This window comes from Penicillium antarcticum (genome assembly GCF_028974205.1).
Source record: "Penicillium antarcticum strain IBT 31339 chromosome Unknown utg000002l_segment0_segment0, whole genome shotgun sequence".
NCBI lineage: Eukaryota > Fungi > Ascomycota > Eurotiomycetes > Eurotiales > Aspergillaceae > Penicillium > Penicillium antarcticum.
In genome coordinates, this window is record NW_026695300.1 from 3,917,406 (window position 1) to 3,937,225 (window position 19,820).

At 49.3% G+C, this 19,820-nt stretch overlaps 9 protein-coding genes across 9 annotated transcripts; 4 read left to right on the forward strand and 5 right to left on the reverse strand.

The window, feature by feature from the left end:
- Positions 1-99: 99 nt before the first annotated feature.
- N7508_002457 (sugar porter family MFS transporter) lies at positions 100-2,386 on the reverse strand (the record flags this gene model as incomplete). Its single annotated transcript, XM_058460523.1, has 7 exons — positions 100-842; positions 917-1,375; positions 1,465-1,658; positions 1,717-1,874; positions 1,897-2,203; positions 2,276-2,299; positions 2,352-2,386. The coding sequence occupies 7 exons, from the start codon at positions 2,384-2,386 to the stop codon at positions 100-102; spliced, it is 1,920 nt and encodes a 639-aa protein (XP_058324055.1).
- A 1,298-nt stretch (positions 2,387-3,684) lies between these two features.
- On the reverse strand, positions 3,685-5,281 carry N7508_002458 (glutathione synthase; the record flags this gene model as incomplete). The annotated part of the gene is made up of 2 exons (XM_058460524.1): positions 3,685-4,927; positions 4,980-5,281. The coding sequence occupies 2 exons, from the start codon at positions 5,279-5,281 to the stop codon at positions 3,685-3,687; spliced, it is 1,545 nt and encodes a 514-aa protein (XP_058324056.1).
- A 607-nt stretch (positions 5,282-5,888) lies between these two features.
- Positions 5,889-6,826, forward strand: N7508_002459 (putative SNF2 family helicase/ATPase; the record flags this gene model as incomplete). Its single annotated transcript, XM_058460525.1, has 2 exons — positions 5,889-5,891; positions 6,032-6,826. The coding sequence occupies 2 exons, from the start codon at positions 5,889-5,891 to the stop codon at positions 6,824-6,826; spliced, it is 798 nt and encodes a 265-aa protein (XP_058324057.1).
- Positions 6,827-6,885: 59 nt separating this feature from the next.
- Positions 6,886-7,803, forward strand: N7508_002460 (uncharacterized protein; the record flags this gene model as incomplete). Its single annotated transcript, XM_058460526.1, has 2 exons — positions 6,886-7,269; positions 7,390-7,803. 2 exons carry the CDS (start codon positions 6,886-6,888, stop codon positions 7,801-7,803), a joined length of 798 nt encoding a protein of 265 aa, XP_058324058.1.
- Positions 7,804-9,674: 1,871 nt separating this feature from the next.
- On the reverse strand, positions 9,675-12,674 carry N7508_002461 (uncharacterized protein; the record flags this gene model as incomplete). The annotated part of the gene is made up of 4 exons (XM_058460527.1): positions 9,675-10,641; positions 10,700-12,060; positions 12,117-12,304; positions 12,362-12,674. The coding sequence occupies 4 exons, from the start codon at positions 12,672-12,674 to the stop codon at positions 9,675-9,677; spliced, it is 2,829 nt and encodes a 942-aa protein (XP_058324059.1).
- Positions 12,675-13,813: 1,139 nt separating this feature from the next.
- N7508_002462 (uncharacterized protein) lies at positions 13,814-14,472 on the reverse strand (the record flags this gene model as incomplete). The annotated part of the gene is given in 3 exon segments (XM_058460528.1): positions 13,814-14,207; positions 14,222-14,434; positions 14,468-14,472. 3 exon segments carry the CDS (start codon positions 14,470-14,472, stop codon positions 13,814-13,816), a joined length of 612 nt encoding a protein of 203 aa, XP_058324060.1.
- Positions 14,473-15,190: 718 nt separating this feature from the next.
- On the forward strand, positions 15,191-15,732 carry N7508_002463 (uncharacterized protein; the record flags this gene model as incomplete). Its single annotated transcript, XM_058460529.1, has 2 exons — positions 15,191-15,478; positions 15,562-15,732. 2 exons carry the CDS (start codon positions 15,191-15,193, stop codon positions 15,730-15,732), a joined length of 459 nt encoding a protein of 152 aa, XP_058324061.1.
- A 328-nt stretch (positions 15,733-16,060) lies between these two features.
- N7508_002464 (uncharacterized protein) lies at positions 16,061-16,951 on the reverse strand (the record flags this gene model as incomplete). Its single annotated transcript, XM_058460530.1, has 1 exon — positions 16,061-16,951. The coding sequence occupies one exon, from the start codon at positions 16,949-16,951 to the stop codon at positions 16,061-16,063; it is 891 nt and encodes a 296-aa protein (XP_058324062.1).
- A 1,275-nt stretch (positions 16,952-18,226) lies between these two features.
- N7508_002465 (wax synthase family protein) lies at positions 18,227-19,747 on the forward strand (the record flags this gene model as incomplete). The annotated part of the gene is made up of 1 exon (XM_058460531.1): positions 18,227-19,747. One exon carries the CDS (start codon positions 18,227-18,229, stop codon positions 19,745-19,747), a length of 1,521 nt encoding a protein of 506 aa, XP_058324063.1.
- Positions 19,748-19,820: the final 73 nt, after the last annotated feature.

The following is a 19,820-nucleotide window of genomic DNA, read 5'->3' on the forward strand; positions in this document are numbered from 1 at the left end:
AAGTCTGACGCCGGCTTGGAAACCTTAAGAAGTTCATAAGCATCATTCATCGCAATCCATCCCACCATTTCCATAGCTTGTTAGCATATTGACCTGCAGTCAAACATACTCTGCGTGGCGCTCATTCTCGCCAGCCTTGGGGGATTTTTGCGGGGGTAATGGAATTGGGACCTGAGCAATGCGGTACAGCTCAGGACAGACTGCATCTTTGCGCATGGAGACGTAGCGTTTGATCCACCAGGGGAGAACTTGAGTAAGTTGATACTTGGCATGAGTTCGGGTTGGGACGCCAAACACGAAGTCCAGCTCCTCAAGTGAACGCTGCATGGTCTCGGGCATGAAAAGGAAGATCAAAGTAAAAGCGAGAAGATTCAGGCAGGCATAAAATCCGAAAGCACCCTGCGGCGTCAGGGCTCGAAGCATGTATGGGAAGGTCAACGATAGAATTGATGCCCAGAAGTTATTGGTCGCAACGGCCCATGCCATTCCTACTTCACGGTGAGACAGGGGGAATACCTCTGCGGAATAGGTGAACGGGACAGGGCCTTCTCCCGGCGAATAAAATGCGTCAAACAGGTAGATAAAGAACGCAATCATCCCAATGTGTGCAGTGCTGCCAGTGGGAATCCAGAAACAGAACCCGGCTGCAAGAAGTGTCCAACACATCTGTGGAAATGTGAAAAGTAGCAAACCACGTCGACCGAACGTATCAATTGTCCACACAGCAGGCCAAGCAAATACAAAATTGATCAGACCGAATCCGAAAGAGGCAAGAAGTGCTTGGATGTTGGATGCACCAGCGAGCTGGAAAATCGTTGAGGAATAGAACGAGATAATGTTGACTAAAGAACGTGCAAGGATTAGTCAAGATTATTGTATAATTGAGAACGTCTCCCAGGGAATCTTTTGGACCTACTTCCACACATCTGCTGGGCAATCATGACAATACCAGAAGCCTGGACAGCGCGGCGCAAACGGGGTACCGTGAACAACTCCACAAATCGGACGATCATGTTGCTCTTCTGGGAGAAACCAGACTCAATGAGCGTATGATTCTCCATCTCCAACTGGGCATGGATCAAATAAAGATCTCTAGCTGCCTGCAAAGGTGTGTTCCGCAGTCTGAGAAGGGATTGATATGCCTTCTTGTGATTTTTTCTGGTCATCAACCAGCGTGGAGACTCGGGACAGAACCAGATTCCCAGAAGCAGAGGCACAGCAGGGATAAATGCAGAGCCCAGCTGTAGCCGCCAAGCAATCGTACCAGTATTGGCCACTATCAAATTCGCACACGTGCCGAGGAAAATACCGAAGGCCGTCCAGATTTGCCATGACATAACAAGGCCCCCACGAATGTTGGTTGGTGCATTTTCTACTATTGTCAGCACGGAGTATCTCAATAAGTTACATCAACCAAGAAGCCTTTTCATTGAAGGAAGGGATGCACAGTGTATGAGCAATTACCAGCCGAATAGACAGGCACGGTGACTTCCTTGAGTCCCATGCCAAGTCCAAGAAACACACGTGTAGCAATGAGATGGCCCCAGTGTTGAGTAAAGCCAGAGCCCAGGGGAGCTGCAAAACTGAAAATTGCAGCCAAGAAGATTGTACCGCGACGACCGAGAATATGATTGAGAGGATCAGAAAGCCAGGCAACACTATGTGAAAATAAATGGTTGAGAAGATCGTTCCCATATACTTCACAACAATACTTACAAAAGACAAATGGTGATGTATGGGGTGGCGTTGATAAAGCCCACAATCCACTGGTTACGGGTGCAAGTGGCCGGGTCAGCACACTGAGGAGAGTTGTTCGGTATGCCGAATTGGACATCAAAAGTCAAATTGGCGCCGTTGGATCCTATGCAAAGGTCCTGTTAGTCAAGTTCGATACACAAATGGATAGCCAGAACAGCACTTGCCAGTCTGATCCCAGCCTTGGATAGCAGCTGAGATCGAATTCAGGCCGATGGTGTAGTACAACGCGAATGGGTGCTTCCAGCGCCGAGTAGTTTCTTCAGCCAGGATGCGACGATCATCATCGCTCAGTTCCGGGATGACTTCGATTGCAGACGGGGACTGAGCCACCAGAGCTCCCTTCTTCAGGATTGGAAGGATGTCTTGGAGATTATACTCGGTGGCATAATCTGTCACATCAGCCATAAGCCTATCGTGAGGAATTCCAGCGAGAGGGTTCTTGATTCTGAGATATATTAGCCCAAGCTGGGGCGAGTGCCGATAGTCGTGTCGCGGCACGTCGTAGTTTGTTACTTACTCTCCGGTGACATTTTCAATCATTCTAGTCAAATGTCAGTATCTGAATCTTAGCTTGATGATGTGTGACTACATACCCCCCAGCCACATCATGACCAGTGACATGAGACATCTTGGAACTTGAAGACTTCAGTGTAACAAAAAAGAGAGATAAGCTAGGGAGAGAAAGATGATGAAGTGAAGCAGAGTGATGAAGCTGGCTCAAAGATTGATGGACCAGTGAGTTAAAGAAGGCAAAAGCAGAAACGATTGAAAGCCTCAAAGGAGAACAACAATCAACACCGGCAGAAGCAAACGGCTAAAGCGGTCACAACTTCAGCAAAGCAAGCCATCATATTACTTATCCCCAGATGGAGTAACGTAAGCTACAAAAGGAACTTTGCTCTTTACTCAACAGGCAGTCTCCATCATTAGCGTTGCGTATGATTATAGCTTGATGAAATGGGAGTACGCCTTCGATGTATTGGATAGGATTACAGCAATACACTCCAAGCTGGTCTTTCCAATTACTCTATACCTTGCCCGCCTTGTATATCCTCATTGGACTGATGAAATTGCTGTACTTCGGTCGAAACAGTCCTCAACAGTGAAAGGTGGAATCTCTGAATCAAGATTTTTCAACTCATGCAGTCCGCAGAGGGACCTGGAACATTAGAAGAGTGACTTGACACGAAGGTTAGATATCCCGGAGGTACACTGCGTCAAAAGAGCGTGGTTCACAGGCTTGACCCAAGGTATTAGTCCGATCTACTTGGCGTGCGGCGTGGCCCGGGTTAAAATATAAACTGGAGTACATGTACAAGGATTTGGTGCCGTCTGGATGGGAAAATGCAATACTCACCTCTCTTCCCCTAATGTTAGATGTAGTAGACTAAACATTCATCGCATGTACGGGTCACCGATGAGGAACTTTGTTCGTCTTAAGCAGCCTATCCCATAGAAACGGCGGACTGTGCCACTCAACCGATTGCCAAAGCTGTCATGCGATGTTTCACGGCTCCTATACTCGTTTCACGGGATCTATTTGTGACCCAGACAAGGTTGACAGCTATACAAACCTATGACCCTTTTTTTTAGACGAGTGATCCAAGTATCTCGAGAATAGTCAAGCAGATAGAAAAGGAAGAACCAGAGTATAACAGCAGAAGCCGAGATACGCGATTCGAGGTTATCGTGTTGTAACCTTCAATACTTTATAACACTACGTACACATCGATGACTCCATAATATACCACTAGTGGATCAGAATGAAAGCACACTGGGAGTGACTAGAGAGATACGTGATGAAGTGAGGGGCTGGGCGAGCGAAAATGGGCTCCACAAATGATCTTTCATCCCTAGAAGACGTTAGATGACAAAGGTCAGGTTCTCTATTTGATTTTTTGAACAAGTACATGAGATGGGACATGTCTAGAATAATAGGACACTGTCCAGACTGGAGAATCCAGCAGCCACGCCACCTTCGTTCACCTCTTTTCCTTTGGTTCTCAACAGGTATCCGCCTTGTTCGTTGTGCAAAATTTTGCCGCTGTTTTCCCAGAGAATGGTACCATACACGCCAAGCTCTGAGATGACATTTCCTCTAAGGACCTCGCCATCATTTCGCAAAGCAACATTCTGAGCACTCGGTGCTGGGTTGATCAATTCCATGAGCACCCAGCCCCTCCAATCTGACTCCGGTATAGACCGCAGGAACTCTGGAATATCCGACTTGTAGATGTTGTTACCACCACCTTCACGCTGAGGCTTGAGGACATGGTTCATGGCAGTGTCTAGGTTGAGAGCCAATTCTCGACCGCGACTATTGGTTGACAAGTCGTATTGTGGAGCGAACGTCCCCCGGACTCTTTCAATGAGCGACGGGTCAGCACCCTTCAAAAAGCTAGAAAGATGGTCTGGTCCCGTGGGCTCCGCCAGAACCTGTTGGACCTTCTTGCAGCCAGCCAATTGATTGAGCACGGAAGGACACTTGATCGCTGCGGAGCGTTCCAGGTGTGTGCGAGCCTCCCAGTCACGGTTGGATTTGTATTCGTCTGGTGCGTAGTAAGCTCGGAGATAAACAGTGGTGACTTCGAAGGTCGAGTCAGGAGAGTGAGGGGGGTGATAAAGCAATGGCCGAGAGGGATTGGAGCTGGAAATTGAAGTTTGATCCAGGACATCCACACTGGAGACACGGAAAACGGGGACTTTGTGGAATTTCTTGAGTTGGGTTGACAGTGCATGTTGATCGAAAACGTTCCGTTCTTCCTGTTGAACCACAAAGAGAACACAGAGAGGAAGAGCCGGTGTAGACTTTGAAGCTCCATAGGCCTTGTGTGCCTCTGCCAGCCCTGCAGCTAAGGTCTCGACCGCAGCATTCTCAGGGGGTGCATTGAATTGCAACAGCGGATGAGGAGGGTAATTGACAGATGATCCTGGTGGTACCGTGAGGAGATCGTTGTGCAATTCTCTCACGAGGGCCGAAAGCCCTCCGAAGGATGCTGAGATTGTGTTAAACTCCACTTGTTTCAGAGATGATGCACCCGTTGGCGCTACATGGGCCATGTAGTCGGACCGGAAAAGCCCCAATGACAAATTTTGCACATAGCCCTCTTTTTGCACAGCCAGGTGCACCTTCCACAAATCCGCAACGAAGTCATCCACCTCAATCAATCTAACCGGCACGCGAGTCAGCCTTGCTAGTATCTCAGTAGAAGGCTACTTACCCCTCCACGATCTTCCCAAGCCATTCTGTTTTACAAGTGATTGCGGCATAAAGCTCATTATAGATCGATTGCAATGCAGTTGCTTCCTGGAAGCAGGCCTTTGGAAAAGGACTGGGGAACAGAGTTACCGGTGCGTTAGTAGCGAGCACCCCGTTTGAGTCTGTTCCAGGAGGTACAATTGCTGGCGAAGGTCGAACAGCGAGACCATTCTGAATGGCCCAATCTTTCACAGCAGTGACAAGAAACTTTTGTTGAGCTGGCGACAAATCCGGTGGGTAACTAGAATAGACTGAGTCTGCCATATTGCTGATATTTTCATATAAATCGAAAAGAAATCGGTCTTCTAAAAAGAAATTATTCAAAAATCAAAGGTTGTCTAGGGATTTGTAATTCGCGGGGCATCTGAGACCTGAGGCAGATACTTAGGACATGACCGCTTTCTTTATTAGGCAATTTATGCCTGAATCATGCCTGAATTGTCTTACCGCCTAGATAAGCTATCATATTTCCGGCAGAATAAGACTTTTCCCGATTAGGAAATCAGAGGGCGTCACATTGTCATTTTGGGGGTCTGCCTCCCTTCCCATATATTTGTCTTCTTTTTTCTTTCTTTCTTCTTCCCTCTTCTCTCTTTTATCTCTCATACAATATTCTACCAATCATTCATCTCAGCACAAGTTTTGTGTCTTTGCGATCCTACCGCAACTTTTTTGTGTCTTCCTTTCTTTTTCTTCTCTTGTTCTTCTCACCAAGCATTTGATTACTTCTTCTCCCATCCCCACCCCCACCATTCAGCGCAAGCCTTGTCTTTGCAGCTTGCAACATACACCACTCGCCACTCATACTCACGCTGATACCATCAGCTTCTACCTGTGTGCCAAGTGATTTCACTCCCGTTGGGCATCCATTATGGTAAGCCTTAGTCACTCTCACCTCGAGCGTTGACTCTCACCTCGTGTGTTGACTCGCAACCCATGTATCTCCATCTCAAAACATATCCTCAATAAGTTTACTTCACAATAAGTTTGAGCAAAGCCCTAACTCTATAAAAGGCTACAGGATTCACTCCCACGTATCTCAAGGACCCCATAGACTGGTCCGTTGACGATGTCATGACTTTTTTGTGGCCACGGGTGCCCCATAAATGGGCTCACAGCTACCAGCCTCCCGACATTGATGTGTTGGGACCAATCTTCCGTGCCAGAGGCGTTAATGGTAGGGTATTGCTTCACTCTGTGACCACTGACCTCCTTCGGGTGTCAATGGGTATCACTAACATGAGTGAACGTATCTACATCTTGCACATCATCCGTTACCTGCGAGATCACTCGGTTGCTTTTGCTCATCCCGCTGCCTCAGGCCAGAGCCTTCCAACCGGGCCTGCCACCCCTACTGCTGGCACCCCACTGCAATCTACATCCAGCAAGCAACCTAAACGTGCTACCAACCTCATGACAACGCCACTCATGCCAAACCATGCAGGCCTTGCAACTGATCCAGCTTTCTGGACGCCCCTGTCAAGAGTCCCGGCAACAGCTACAGTTTCGGCACCGCCAATGGTTTTTGAACCCAACCCACCTGTTGATGCATTCACGGCGGAACTTCTACGACGCCACCCACCGGAAACCAATGATGACAATGCCTTGCCTCTGTACGGGGATTCAGAGAGTTCAGATTACGATGCCAATGAGCAGCGGGAGATTGAAGATTTGCCGGAGAAGGAACCCCCCAATTGGTCCTTCGCACGCATCCTGGACCAGTTGACCTGGCAGGATTTAATGAGATTGTCGACAATTTCATTTCGGAAGAAAGACAGGAATGGATTGGTAGCATCACAAGGGAATTAGGGGACTCGAACAGACTGTTGACAAAAGGACGTGATCGCAACGCTGTCAGAGACAGAATTATGGGAAGTCTCCGCAAGTTGGAAAGACGGCTTGATAATCTGCGCGACGCGATTTATGGACACAGGTACACATCTGCCCCCTCGATCTGCAAAAGCTGCGAATGTCTACTCGAGACTCTCAAAGACAAGTTCTTCTGCGAATGGCAGCTGGCAATGCTAGACCGCCCGAATGTACTCTCAGGAGACAGCGATACATTCGCCATATCTGCCCGCCCTGCCTCTGACGACTTGCTTGACTTGTCATCTTCATCTGATGATAATGAGGATGGCGAATCTGAGAATGGCACTGAAGATGAAGGGGAGCCCTGCGACTCAGAGGACTCACATGAAGCTGAGCCAGCCAAAAAGAAACCGCGTTTGGAGTACCATATTCCAGAGGGAAGGGTAATCATTGACCTTACTAGAGGAGATACTCCACCTCGAGTATCCGAGTCTAAGTAACCAGTGACGTCAATTGAAGCTGCAGAGTCACCACCGAAGGCTGCAAAAAAGACCTCACAACAGATGCTTCAAAAGTTGCAAAAGAAAGGCGTTACCCCAGAGCGGTATCGTTTGAACAAGGCGGCAAGAAAGGCCAAAGCCGACGTAGAAGCCGAAAGGCCTCGGATATTGGAAAGACTGAGGATCCATAGCACTATGGGCGTTTCCATGCTACTACAGCCAAAGTCTGACCCTACTCTTGACCCTTATCCTGTGATCTTGCACCCGCTAGCTAGGTCTGCTCCCTCTGTCAAGGGATCTGATTCCGAAGTTCCTGCTTTCCCCTGGTACTATGACCCCCCGCTTGCCCGCCTCAACGCCCCAGCATCCCCGGCATTTCTTCCCCAGGTTGTCCCTCCCGATCCTCGTTTGTCTCCTCCGGTTCATCCCCGATCAGTATCTCCGATGTCTGACGAGGGTTTGGCCATGTATCAGTAGATGAAGCCTACTCCGATACTGCTGTACAATTACATCTATGTCTCCGCCTTTTCTCGGCTGTTTGTGTCCCACCAGTCTAGCATTTGACGAATAATATGTACGATCACTGTATAGTCTTTGTCCAAGTAAACGTAAACATCTATAATTAATTATGTAATGTCTACCAAAAACACGGAACTCCCAGGCATCTGTCAATGCTTGACTCAAGCCTTCTCGTGTGATGACACCACTTCGTCCCCTTGCGTGATTATCGATAGGTGTGCTACATGGGGAACTTGGGTTTCTGATAGTGATTCGGCTGCATGGCATTTTGTCCAGTCTATACACCCCTCTTTAGTGCTAAAGCTACCTGGGGTTGAAGACCCAAACCGAACAATCTAAGAGCCTGTGGTGAGCCAAAGCCACGTGGAAGCCGTTCTCCATATGGTTATGTCGCCATAACAGAACTGCTATATTCACGCCACGGCGTGGCAATGAGATATGGGGACCTTGTTGTTCACAACGAGATTGCTGCTGCTTTGGACCGTGTCAAGACTCGAGGTAGCGTGTAGAATCTCCGTAATGTCGATTCACTGCATGTCAGAAACTCCAGGCTCATACCAAGGCTCAGTGATGAGATACATGTGCCTTGGCATGCACGGAGAAGGTGCGGCTGTTTTCGCCTGTTTCGAGGCTCGAGGTGGTGGCTTAGAAGCTCAACCTGGAGGATGAACTCGGCCGTGGGTGATCTGCTCGCTTGCTTTACTGGCTCAGTGCACACCGAAAGGACTACTTGGGCAGTCTGACGTTCAGCACAAGGGCACATGAAGAAGACTATATTACTGTGTTAGAGATGTGAGCTATTTTACGGATCTCGTAGTTGTCATGTTACAGGACAGTGCATCTCGAGGATGGCTTCAATATCGTGAGACCTCATTCATAGAGGAGCCCGTTTTAGGCAGTCCATGGAGGGGTGAATACAAAGTTAAGTTCAAAACCAACAAATAATACTGCCGCCGCAGCGTATTCAAAGTGCACCGGATCAACCCGTCAAACAAAAGATCGACCAATCACAGAGGGTTTGCTCTGTCCGAATTGGGACGGTCCTCTGGGGTATAAGTACCTGCCCTCCCCCAACTTTCCCTTTTTTTTCTTTCTTTCTACCTTCTTCATGCATGTCCCCCACTCCCTCTCCAGCTTCTGTTAGGAGTTGTCTTTTCACTCTTCGTGTTTGAAGTGGCAGGGGGTGCATGCTCTGCCCCGGTTGGATCTTGTTACTCCTTTCTCTGGTCGGGGCTTGACTCTTTATTTCGTTGGATTTGACTGTAGGTACGTGGGCATTCCTTCTTCGGTTGGGCTTTGTCATTTCCTTCGCTTCAAACTGAGTCTGGGAAATCCCCTTGGGTGCCTGGACACACCTTGGACTTACATGGATACCTTACGGGTGAGTCCCGGGGACGTCGCTGCTTGGGTCTCCTTCGGCAGACCTGCAGATAGGAGTCGCTGGGCCTCCTCATGTTAGAAGACTTCTCTCTGTTGTATATTGTATTACGGCTTAGGGGCACGCAAGGCTTTGGGGAGACGCTAATGAATGACTTCTCACTTTGATTAAATTTCCGGATGTATTCATGAAAAGCGGTCTCCCGTTTCGGGATCTGAGTCTTGAACCCCCCCCCCCCCCCCCCATTCAACCGGATGCTGCTTTCTCCTTCCTTTCCCTTTGTTTCCCCATCATGTATCTAGTCACCAGCTTAGGCAATTCACCAGTCATCAAACACAGTTTCCAACACTCGAATGATTGGCAGTAGACTCCCTATCTCCCGTTTCTTGTCCATGCATTTCGTTTGGGAACATGTAGTAGCAACCAAGACAGTCAACAGTAGCCTCAAGTCCTACCGCAACAATGACTCAAGATCAGCAACACGCGTACCCCGATCCTCAGCCTTCTTCTTCGCCGTCTCACGAAACGCAGCCAGCATGAGACTCCTCTTTCGTTCCTGAATTGCTAGAACTCGCTCCTCGATGCTATCCTCCATGACCAAACGCCAGACCGTCGTTTCTCGCTTCTGCCCAAGCCGATACACACGATCCACAGCTTGGTCCTCGATAGCCGGTGCCCACCAGCTGTCGGACAAGATGACCTGGTTCGCTGCAACGAGGTTGAGACCGACACTGCATACACTCAGACTTGCCAACAGGACGACGCAATCTGGGTCGTGGGTGAAGGCGTTGATGCTGTTATCCCGTTTCAAAGATTGCATCTTGCCGTCTACACGGGCATACTTAATACCATAGTTCAGGAGCTGTGGCTCGATCAAGTCCAAAAATGAGGTCCACTGACTGAATACTACGGTCTTGGTACCTGGTGCTTGGCCCTGGGCTGTGAGGATCTTGACGATGGTCTCAATCTTGCTACTTGGGCTGCCGGGATCAGCTTCGACAGCGTCCTCTTCGCCTAGGTCAGCAGCTGGTGAGACCAGTACTGTGTTGTCTTTTATATCGGCACGACAAAGGGGACACTTGTGTTGGCGTTCGATGACCTGCTCGATGCAGCCACGACAGTAGGCATGGGCACAAGCTGTTATGACGGGCTGGTCGAGGTTGTCCAAACAGATTGGACACGGCTCTTGGCTTTCGATTTGGAGGTGCAGCATGTCTTGCAGGGCCTTGATATTCTCTGATGTCAAAGGAACAATCTTGTGTTCGTCCAGAACGTTCAGAAGCTTGTCGATGCGGCTCTTGCACAACGCCCAGTGGTTACAGACCTGACGAAGACGCAGGATGACCTCCAATAGATGGGAATACTTCGTGTTGCCCTCTTTGTCCTTAAAGTCCAACAAAGCGCCTTGGGCCTCTTTCCTGAATTCGTGGTTAGTCTTGCATCTTGGCGGCGGGAGCGGTGATACTTGGTACGTACTGGAATGCACTGTATTTCTCCTGTTCGTGGGCTTTGAATTTGATTCTAATCAGGCGAGATGTCATATCTGGCAGCTTTAGATTAATGAAACCCATATCCTTTCTCCGACGCAAGCAGATGGTCCCCATGAGAGCCTCAAGAAGCATTCGAGCCTCGGGGTCTCCCTGGGTCAAGGGTCGGCTCAAGACAGCGTTGAACATGCCCCGATCTCCCAGTCCACCGGAAAGCCCCAAGAAGCGAACTTGGGAATACAGATCCTTGAGGCTGTTTATGATAGGAGTACCGGTCAGGGACCAGCGAGATCCAGCACGCAAACCACAAGCCGCCTCGGAAGACTTCGCAAGGGGGTTTCGAATAGTATGGCCTTCATCCAGCACAACCCGGCGCCAATGAAGCGAGAAGATTCCCTGAGCAGGTGGCTTCTTGGCACTATTTTTGAACTCAGAGGCCAGTGCATTGTAGCTGGTGACGACAACATCATAGTTGGCCAGATTGCCAGCCTCCTTCTTGCCAGAGCCGTGGTATATCAACACACTTGGAGCACAGTCAGACTTGGCGTGATCTTTGATCTGATTTCTCCAGTTGCTCATGACACCGACTGGCGCAACAATCAGGGTGGACTTGGAGGATCCTGCATTCAAAGGTGCAGCATTCGCCATGATCAATGAGATGACCTGGATCGTCTTTCCAAGTCCCATATCATCTGCTAGGATACCACCACTGGCGAGGGGTGGATCCTCCGACATTGAATAGTTCGTTGCGACATTGACGAAGCCCTGGCTGTTTCGCTTCCACAGTTGAACGATGCGCTCTGATCCATGCGTTGGAAGAGCGGGCGACTCTTGCTTGATCATCCAGGCGAGTCCCTGACGCTGATATGGGAGCAGTTGTGTAGAAAGACCAGCTGGTGTATCCACCATGGGCATCTTAGCTAGGTCGGATTCCTTCTGTCCGAATGTTTCTACAACCTGGCCAATATCTCGCGGATTGAAGGTTTTGCTCTGATTGATGAGATTTTCCAAGTTCTCTTGCTCCACTTCGCTGAATCCCAGTGGGGTAGAGAGGTTCGAAAACTCGGACTTCTCCTTGGCCTGCCATTCGGCTGTCGCTCTGCCAAGAGCCATTGCACGAGCTTGTTTTGCCTCCTGCATCAGTCTTTTCTCGGTTTCCTTCTTCTTCTTGGCTTCTTCGCGCTCCGCCTTGGTGATGTGCTGCACAGGGAGCCTGTCGTCCTGCATTCTCTTCTTGAGAGCTGAACGCTGAACGGGCTCCGCAGTCCCAAAAATCTTCAGAGCCACAGGACAAGTAAAATTTCCAATTACTCCAGTCAATTCGCCTTCAACAACAAGATCTTGTGCATCCTTGGATCATGTACTGTCAGCCATGTTTGTATTTTAATGAGGTGAGCGCCACGAACCATGTATGGTGCCAGTTTGGCAGCCATTTCTCGCGGAATGTGGCCAATCTGCGCACCCATGACGTTATCCACACGAATGGCATTGCGGTCATATTGATTGGTAGGCTCCCGCTTGAGAATGACTCGTTCTTTGGGGTTGGCATGGCCTGTGTAGAAGCGCACACCTACAATTTTTGCAGCTACAACGCCTGTCAAAGCTGATTAGTATGGGGCGTTAATGCCACCCAATGAGGACTATGACATACCGTAAAGCACGGTGCTCACCAGAGAGGAATCGTCACCCCCTTGCGTTCCTTCGACGGCATTTGCCGCTTCTTCATCTTCATCTTCACCGCCAAATTGTGTCAATGGAATAAAGTCTGCCGCTTGACCAAACCTCTGGCCTGTACTGGTATTATGGAGGTTCAAAGTTGCAGCCGGGTCGTCAATAATATAACCCAAGCTAGAACCATCAGGTCTCGAGCGTTCACCAGGGCGAGGGGATTTAGCCATGCGTGCAGGTCCATTGTTTGACGGAACTTCGTCCCCGTTGATCACGTCAACTTTGCGCTTCACCATTGTTGCTGTTTCGTTCGATTGATTGATTCAAGGAATGACGCGTAGTTTAGGGGGAGGTGAGCGATGAATAAGAAAGGGTGAATACTACCGTCAAAGCAGATCCAGGTACAGCACCTGGTTTCATTCTGTCATACACAGACTGATACTGTTCAATTGCAGCAGTGAGACTGAACTAGTTGATATTCAGTCGCACGTCGGTGGATGCATGTTACTCAACAGCCGTAACGTGACCCGAAGACCCACATATGTTTCGTTTTGGCCGCTGTAACTTCCCGTACATACCTATAGATCTTCAATGACCTCCCTATTGAATTCCGCGCATTGCTTCATGAAGCCTCAATTTTGGCTCAAGATCTACTCACAAGAATATTTGTACCTCTCACTTGTCATATTGGAAACAAGCCGTCAATATTATTATCTGTTCCTCGACCAATTCCGTCGTTAGCAGCTGTATCAAGCGAGGTGGTCAGCAACAGCGACCAACGTGCCTCCAATCCACGTGAGGGCGGTAATCTGCTGATAAGCGGCCGATTGCTCACTGGCCAGTAACAACCCACACGGTCTTGTCTTTTGTGTTGATATCAAGATTGCTTTTCTGACTGTCATTCTAGATTTTACATGGATCTTCAAATATTTGCCTTACACGTCTTCTTTTTGTTAGATATACTGGTCAAGGGCGCAGAGTGAAAGCATTTGCCGTGCGGAGATGTTTGACCCGGCACAACGTTTTGCGGGGGTATGTCGAAGTCCCCGGGTTTTGGTTCATAGCGCCTCATGACTGAGGCTTTCACAGAACCATTTCCTACTTAATCACCTCGACTATGTCTGTCTCGCAAGCGAGAGCGACGCAGCCTACCAACCATTCCAGTGTCTCGCCTGCTAAAGTCGATTTACCCGGCATGAGAACCTCAAGCGCCACTCCGCGCTCCATTCCCGTTCTCAGGCTGATAAGTCTCTTCCATGAGACTTTTGCCACGCGTAATTCTCACGGAATGACTTGCGCAACCGACATATGACGAGAAAGTGCCCGGAGCATGGACTTCAACAAAGAGATCTCGACGCCAGCCACCCAGACATGAGAATGATATTCATTATCGCCCACAGCTATCTCGGTAGCAAGAAGCCCAGGTGGGTTGTCGTCATACTCGGCACACTCTGTGTGCTCGAGATAGGGGGAGGAATTGTGATGAACAACACAGTGTGGCACACTCAGGCATGATGCAGGCACAGATGATTCCAATGCCAACTGTTACGCTGTCCTCAATGATGAAGAGCCATTGCCAGCCCCAGATATTGTGGACGCCGTCATTTGCTTCCGCGAAGAGGCTCGATGGCGTTACCAACTTGTTGAGCGATGTATAGACCGACGATCCGCTTGCCGAGTTCCATTTTTGTGTACTAGGCTGAGAGATAGGAGATCGCACCGGGGAAGAACACGGCATCGGCGTCTCCGAGGATGGCTCGTACTGCGAGGAGTTGACTATATGTTTGGACCACTGTTGTGCAGGCTGATGCAGCCTTAGATCGCTACCGCTCCGCAAATATACATGTCAGGCCGTGAGATCTTTGTGAAAATAAGATCACTTGGGATTTGGAAGGGGAAAGATCCAATGAAAAGGATGGAGACTGCGGTAGCAAACTGTTCGATGGACATGTTCAAGTCCTCCATTATGCCTTGAAGCTTGGCCGCAGCCAGGTTTTGACGGTCGATGTAGTTCAAAATGTAAAGATTCCAATCATGGGAAGAACAAATAAGTCGACTTTTCGGACAAGTTTTTGTTAATAGTTTTTACCTCATCGTCACTTAGGTTGCGCATCGACTCTGGCATACGGCGATAGGCCGCGCTCGCAACATCAGCACTTGCCCTTCTGCAGAGGAGACATTGTCTTCTGAATGTCCGAGGGAGATGCGTTGCCAAGAAAGCAACTGCAAGGATAATGATATGAGGTTGCACACGCAGTGTTGCAGTCTTTGTGGTCGAAATGCACCTTGAGCTCCCCCTCCAGGGACAACCTAGATCGTCAAAAGCCTAGTAAAGACCGTTATCTTGTCCGCTTAGCCGGAAGGCATCGTGGATACCCGAGTGATCAACTAATAACCAGGCTTCTTAAGAATCGCGGGGCATTGATTGGTTGAGTGGTGGTCGGTTCACAAGTTGATAAAGAGATAGCTGTAGGGAGGAGCGCACACAAATTGCCCAATTCGAATGACTGACCCCCAGATAAACATACTTAGTTCAAATATGGGTTACATGCGCTAGACATGGGAGGAGCAGAGGAAAGTCAGGAAGGAGGGAGATTTTGGAAGCTCCTCCCATGGGACGAGAATCCAGCCCCACTTATTTTTTAGCCCTAACTCCAGAGCTTATCAACGTGCTTTTGTCATTTTCATGCGCTACAGAGGAATAAACAACGAATGCTTGAGCAGGTATAGTATCTCACAAGAGCTTTATTGCATTTCATACATCAATTTTTCCCAGGCAACCATTAACAGCCATCCACAAACCACCATCACAATGAGCTATCCTACCGTCCTCATAACCACAATCGAGAGCTTGCGGTTGAGACTGTTCAACAAAATCAAGGCGGGCGAGTTCTCTTTGGTGGCCTTCATTGCCATCCCATCCATCCGTCAAGCCCAGATTGTCGCTCGTACCGGTAACGAGGGTATCATCATCGACTGCGAGCACGGCCACATCGGCGATGATGCCGTGCATAACTCCGTCGCAGCAATTTCAGCCCTCAGCGTGTCCCCCGTAGTCCGCATCGAGCCCATGATATTCTCTAGCATGCCCTTGATACAGGTTCCCACGGCATCATGGTACCCTAGATCAACAACGCCGAAGAGGCCGCATAGATTGTCGCATTCTCTAAGTCCCCTTCCCAGGTTGTCCGTGGTCAAGGCTCAGCACTCCCTGCAATCGGCCACGGCCTCACATCCCCCGGATACATGAAGTCCGCCAACGAGACTATCATTACCTTGATTGAAATTGAGACCCACAGGCGGAGAAATGGCTTGCATAGAGTGAACCTCAGAACAAAACGACGTGAATTTTAGGCAACTAGGGCTCCTGCGTAAGGATAAGCAGATTATCGATGGCGCGGTCCATGTGCGTATTTCGCGGGGCTCATGTGACGTGGTCAAGCGCTAGGCTGTTGTGTTCGATGCATCTTTGGCGCGGGTGGTGGACTTTGAAGGCCAGAAGTCTGTTTTTTAAGTTAGCAAATGTGGTAGATAGGTGTGAGCATGGGGAAGCGCGAGTAATTCACAGACAGTCGAAGATGCTTGAGATGACACCTTGCGAAGGTGCTCTAGCCTGATTTTCAAGCTCCGGCGGCCAAAATTTCTACCACTCCCAAGTCAGCACGTGCACATCATCTTGACCTTATAGGTGGACAGATGGCGTGGAAACAGACGTACAGTCCAAGGCTACAGCATCAACAAGCGGCCTATCCTCCAGTCTCAGGACGCTAGGTCCCGCGTCTAGGTTCAGATAGTAGAAGTACTTGCGTAGCCACTGAAGAATAGACAACGGCAGTCGAGGCCGCGGGCTGATGAGTACAATGTCAGGCTCCTTCTTAGGCGGGGGGTCTTCAACGGGATCCCAGCCACCCTCCTCACTGTGGTAGGAAACCTCGGCCATATAACGCACGGGGAAGCCAACAATGCCGTACTTGACGCCGCTGTCGAGGTCGGAGATATCGAGAACGACAAGGCCATACTCGGTGCAGTCGCCACGGAACACAGTGGATAGCGGTTGGAGCTGGACGTCGCCAGGGCGCGTGCTGTTGCTATTAGTGGCATTGGCATTGCCATCCTCGCGCAGCAACCCTAGCAAAAGGCACGCCGTTGTAAAGGGGAACTCGCTAGGCGCGTTATCATACCACGGCAGCTCGGGCAGTATTTGCGGCTTCTCCGACCGCTGGGAGCCATCAGGCACGACGAAAGGGGGCTGCGGTGAATCTGGAATACTAGGCCGCTCACTACTCTCGATCTTATTGCCCCCCTGAGACCGACGATACCAGTCCTCCGCGAGCGCCCTCTCCGCCTCAAGCCCCGCGCGGCTCGCGGGGTCCGAGAGGATTTCGATTCGTGCCAGGGTGTCTGCCACGACATGCTCCACGCGTGCCAGAGATAACGCTGAGTTGTCCCTGTCGTTGCCCTGGCGGTAGGCCACGGCTAGGGACCGGCTGGAGCCACGAGGGCCGACATTGGCGACGACGGAGAAGAGGAAGGAGCGGGGATTTTTGGAGTATAGACACTTGTATCCGAGCATTATTTTATCTACGGAAGGGGGCGACTGATATCGACAAATAAATGATCCAGATAGCAAACAGCTGGGAAACAAGGAGAGGAAAAGGGCATCAGTCTAACGTTTAGTTTAGAGCAGCCTAGCGGGACAAAGTACTAGAGCCAAGCGATAGCTTCCTGGAGTTCTTTTTCTGGTTCTGGTTCTTCTTTTGAGATTGTATACTGCAAATTGACCTAGGACATCCCATCTATTTACAACATACGATTATCCGATGACATTTCCCAGTCCTAAAGCGGGGATGGAGAGCCTCATGTAATGGGTCCCGGAGCTTCGGGGATCTCTCTTTGAAGGTGCCGCTAGGCTTACATTCCAAGGCGAAGGTCCTTGTACTCTTGACAGCATTCGGAAAACAGGTCCACTAAGAGTATTCTGATTAATGGTTCTTAGTGCGACAATATGCTGCCACTCGGACAGCCCTGATTGTATGGAGATTGTGAAGGTGACTCGAGAACTCGTGGAACAGTTCAATCACGTTATGGGATATATGTAGATAGCTTCACAGTTCATATATGTAACAAGTGTCAACTCTTCTATACAGTAGCATACAAGCAGAAGCCAGGCTGGGAAAAGAAGCAAAGTAGAGTAAGAGAGCACGACGACAATGACATTGACAGAAATATACTTTCTTACCACAGTGTTTGGAATTTCCGTTCATACAATATCTCATGCAAGACCGTGAAACCAATATTTGGCAGTAGTACAACGAAGCGCCCGGCTCATCGGCTCGCAGTGATCTGACAACTCAACGGACCAGAATACTATATCGACTGAAATATTTTCTATGTCGATTGATCCCTGTATTCCCTTCTGATCTCCGACGTTGCCAGGAACTGAACCTTATTTATATATTTCTACTCTTTGTAGTTCATAAAATTTCACTTTGGAATAATTTGCCAAATAATCATTTATCCTCTTGACGATTTGCTATCAAAAGTTTCAAAAACTATGTGTCAAAAAGATGAATTTCTCGCCAGGTCCAGGAAATGTACCAGGAAGTATAAAAATATTTGGCCTGAGGCACGAAGGATCGCCACAGCACGGCACGTGATGATGTGTATCCTGATCCTTACAGCGTGCATGCTTATGACATGCCCAAATACAACCTCATTTCACACCCCGATGGTCGTTTGGCAGTACGAACCTGTGACAGAAAGCACCTTCACAAGGACCGAAGCCTCGGAACCTCTTGTGAATTTAGCGCGATATTAGGTACCGAGGCGCATTTGTCCCGTGTCCCACATGGCCGATCCCCGCCATGGCTACAAGGATCTGATCCATAGCCATGAGATAGAGTTGGACGGTCTCTTGAAGCAGGGCGTATACAAACCGGTATTTCTGTATCATGTTCTGTTGTTCAATGTACTGCCATTGATAGGTCTCGTTCTTCCTAGTGGCAAAGGTGGACAATATGCTCGAAAAGGAGTATTCGCACTATGCATTGCTATCGCAATTCAAGCTTTCCGGAACCAACGGACTCTCATTGGGGGAAATGGCTACATGCTTGGTCTGATGACGGCGTGGTGGCTCATATGGAATGCTACATTGTTTATGTTTTCAGACCTTGAACATGATTTCAAGCGCATTGAACGGAAGCCTGTCGATCTACAGCTTCAAGATCGTGCCCAAAATGAGAAGTACGATACCTTCGTATGGCAGTCATATCCTAAAAAGCTTGGACATCGACTTGACTGGTCTGCTGGACTCCTCTTCAATCTCAGAGGCCCAGAATGGAATTGGCGAGGCCCCCATCTAGGACCGTTGCCACGATCAGTCCATACTCAGTTGCATCCAGGATTCTCCTGTGCCAAATTCAAAGCACAAGATGATGCAACTTATATTAGTGGAAAGGAGCGCCTTCAAGCCGCGTTTCGAACGTTCTTGAAATATTACCTTGTGCTGGATTTACTCAAGGTCTTCATGATGCGAGATCCATACTTCCTAGGAATCGCTTCAGTCAATTCACCACCACCATTTCCATTCTCCTATCTCACAATCCATCCATTTCTGGTCCACTTCTATCGCCTATTCCTCAGCGCTTTTGGTGTCTTCGCTGCCCTCGAATTTGTGACTGCCCTTAGTCCAATATTCTTTCTGGGATTAGCACTTGCATTCCCCAATGCAGCCAGGAAGCTCACCGCTGCACCACTCGGGGCTCCATGGGTGTATGCCGATACATTTGGGCCGTTCCTAGAACCGATTTGTGATCATGGACTGGCAGGCTGTTGGGGCCGGTGGTGGCACCAGCTCTTCCGTTTCGGGTTTACAGCCACCGCACATTGGATCCTATCTTTTCTTCCAGTCAAGCTATCATCCAATTCGCAAGTCCGGCGGGTTACATTCACCGTGGTAGCATTCTCAGTCAGTGGATTTGTGCATGCCTGTGGAAGCTTTACACAGTTCACGGAGACAAAACCTGCATCGGGGCCTTTTCTGTTCTTTTCCTTGCAGAGTGTCGGGATTTTGGGGGAGCAGCTGTTCAAGAGGTCGATTTACCCGATGTTGCCTCTTGCCCATACACCACGATGGCTGAGACGGACAGCCAACTTGGTTTTCGTCTTCTGTTGGCTATTCTATTCAGGAATTTTTGTTGCGGATGACTTCGCACGTGGTGGGCTGTGGTTGATGGAGCCGGTTCCTTTTAGTCTCCTCCGTGGATTGGGAATCGGATCCCAGGATCATGGATGGTGGTGCTGGACAGAGCCGTGGTTCCGATACTGGAGTGACGGTACTTACTGGGGGAGTGGCATTCGAGTGATATGATGAAATTGACCAGCATGAAGCTGCAAATACATTTTTGGGGATTATTTAAACCAAAGACTGCATTAGCAATGTC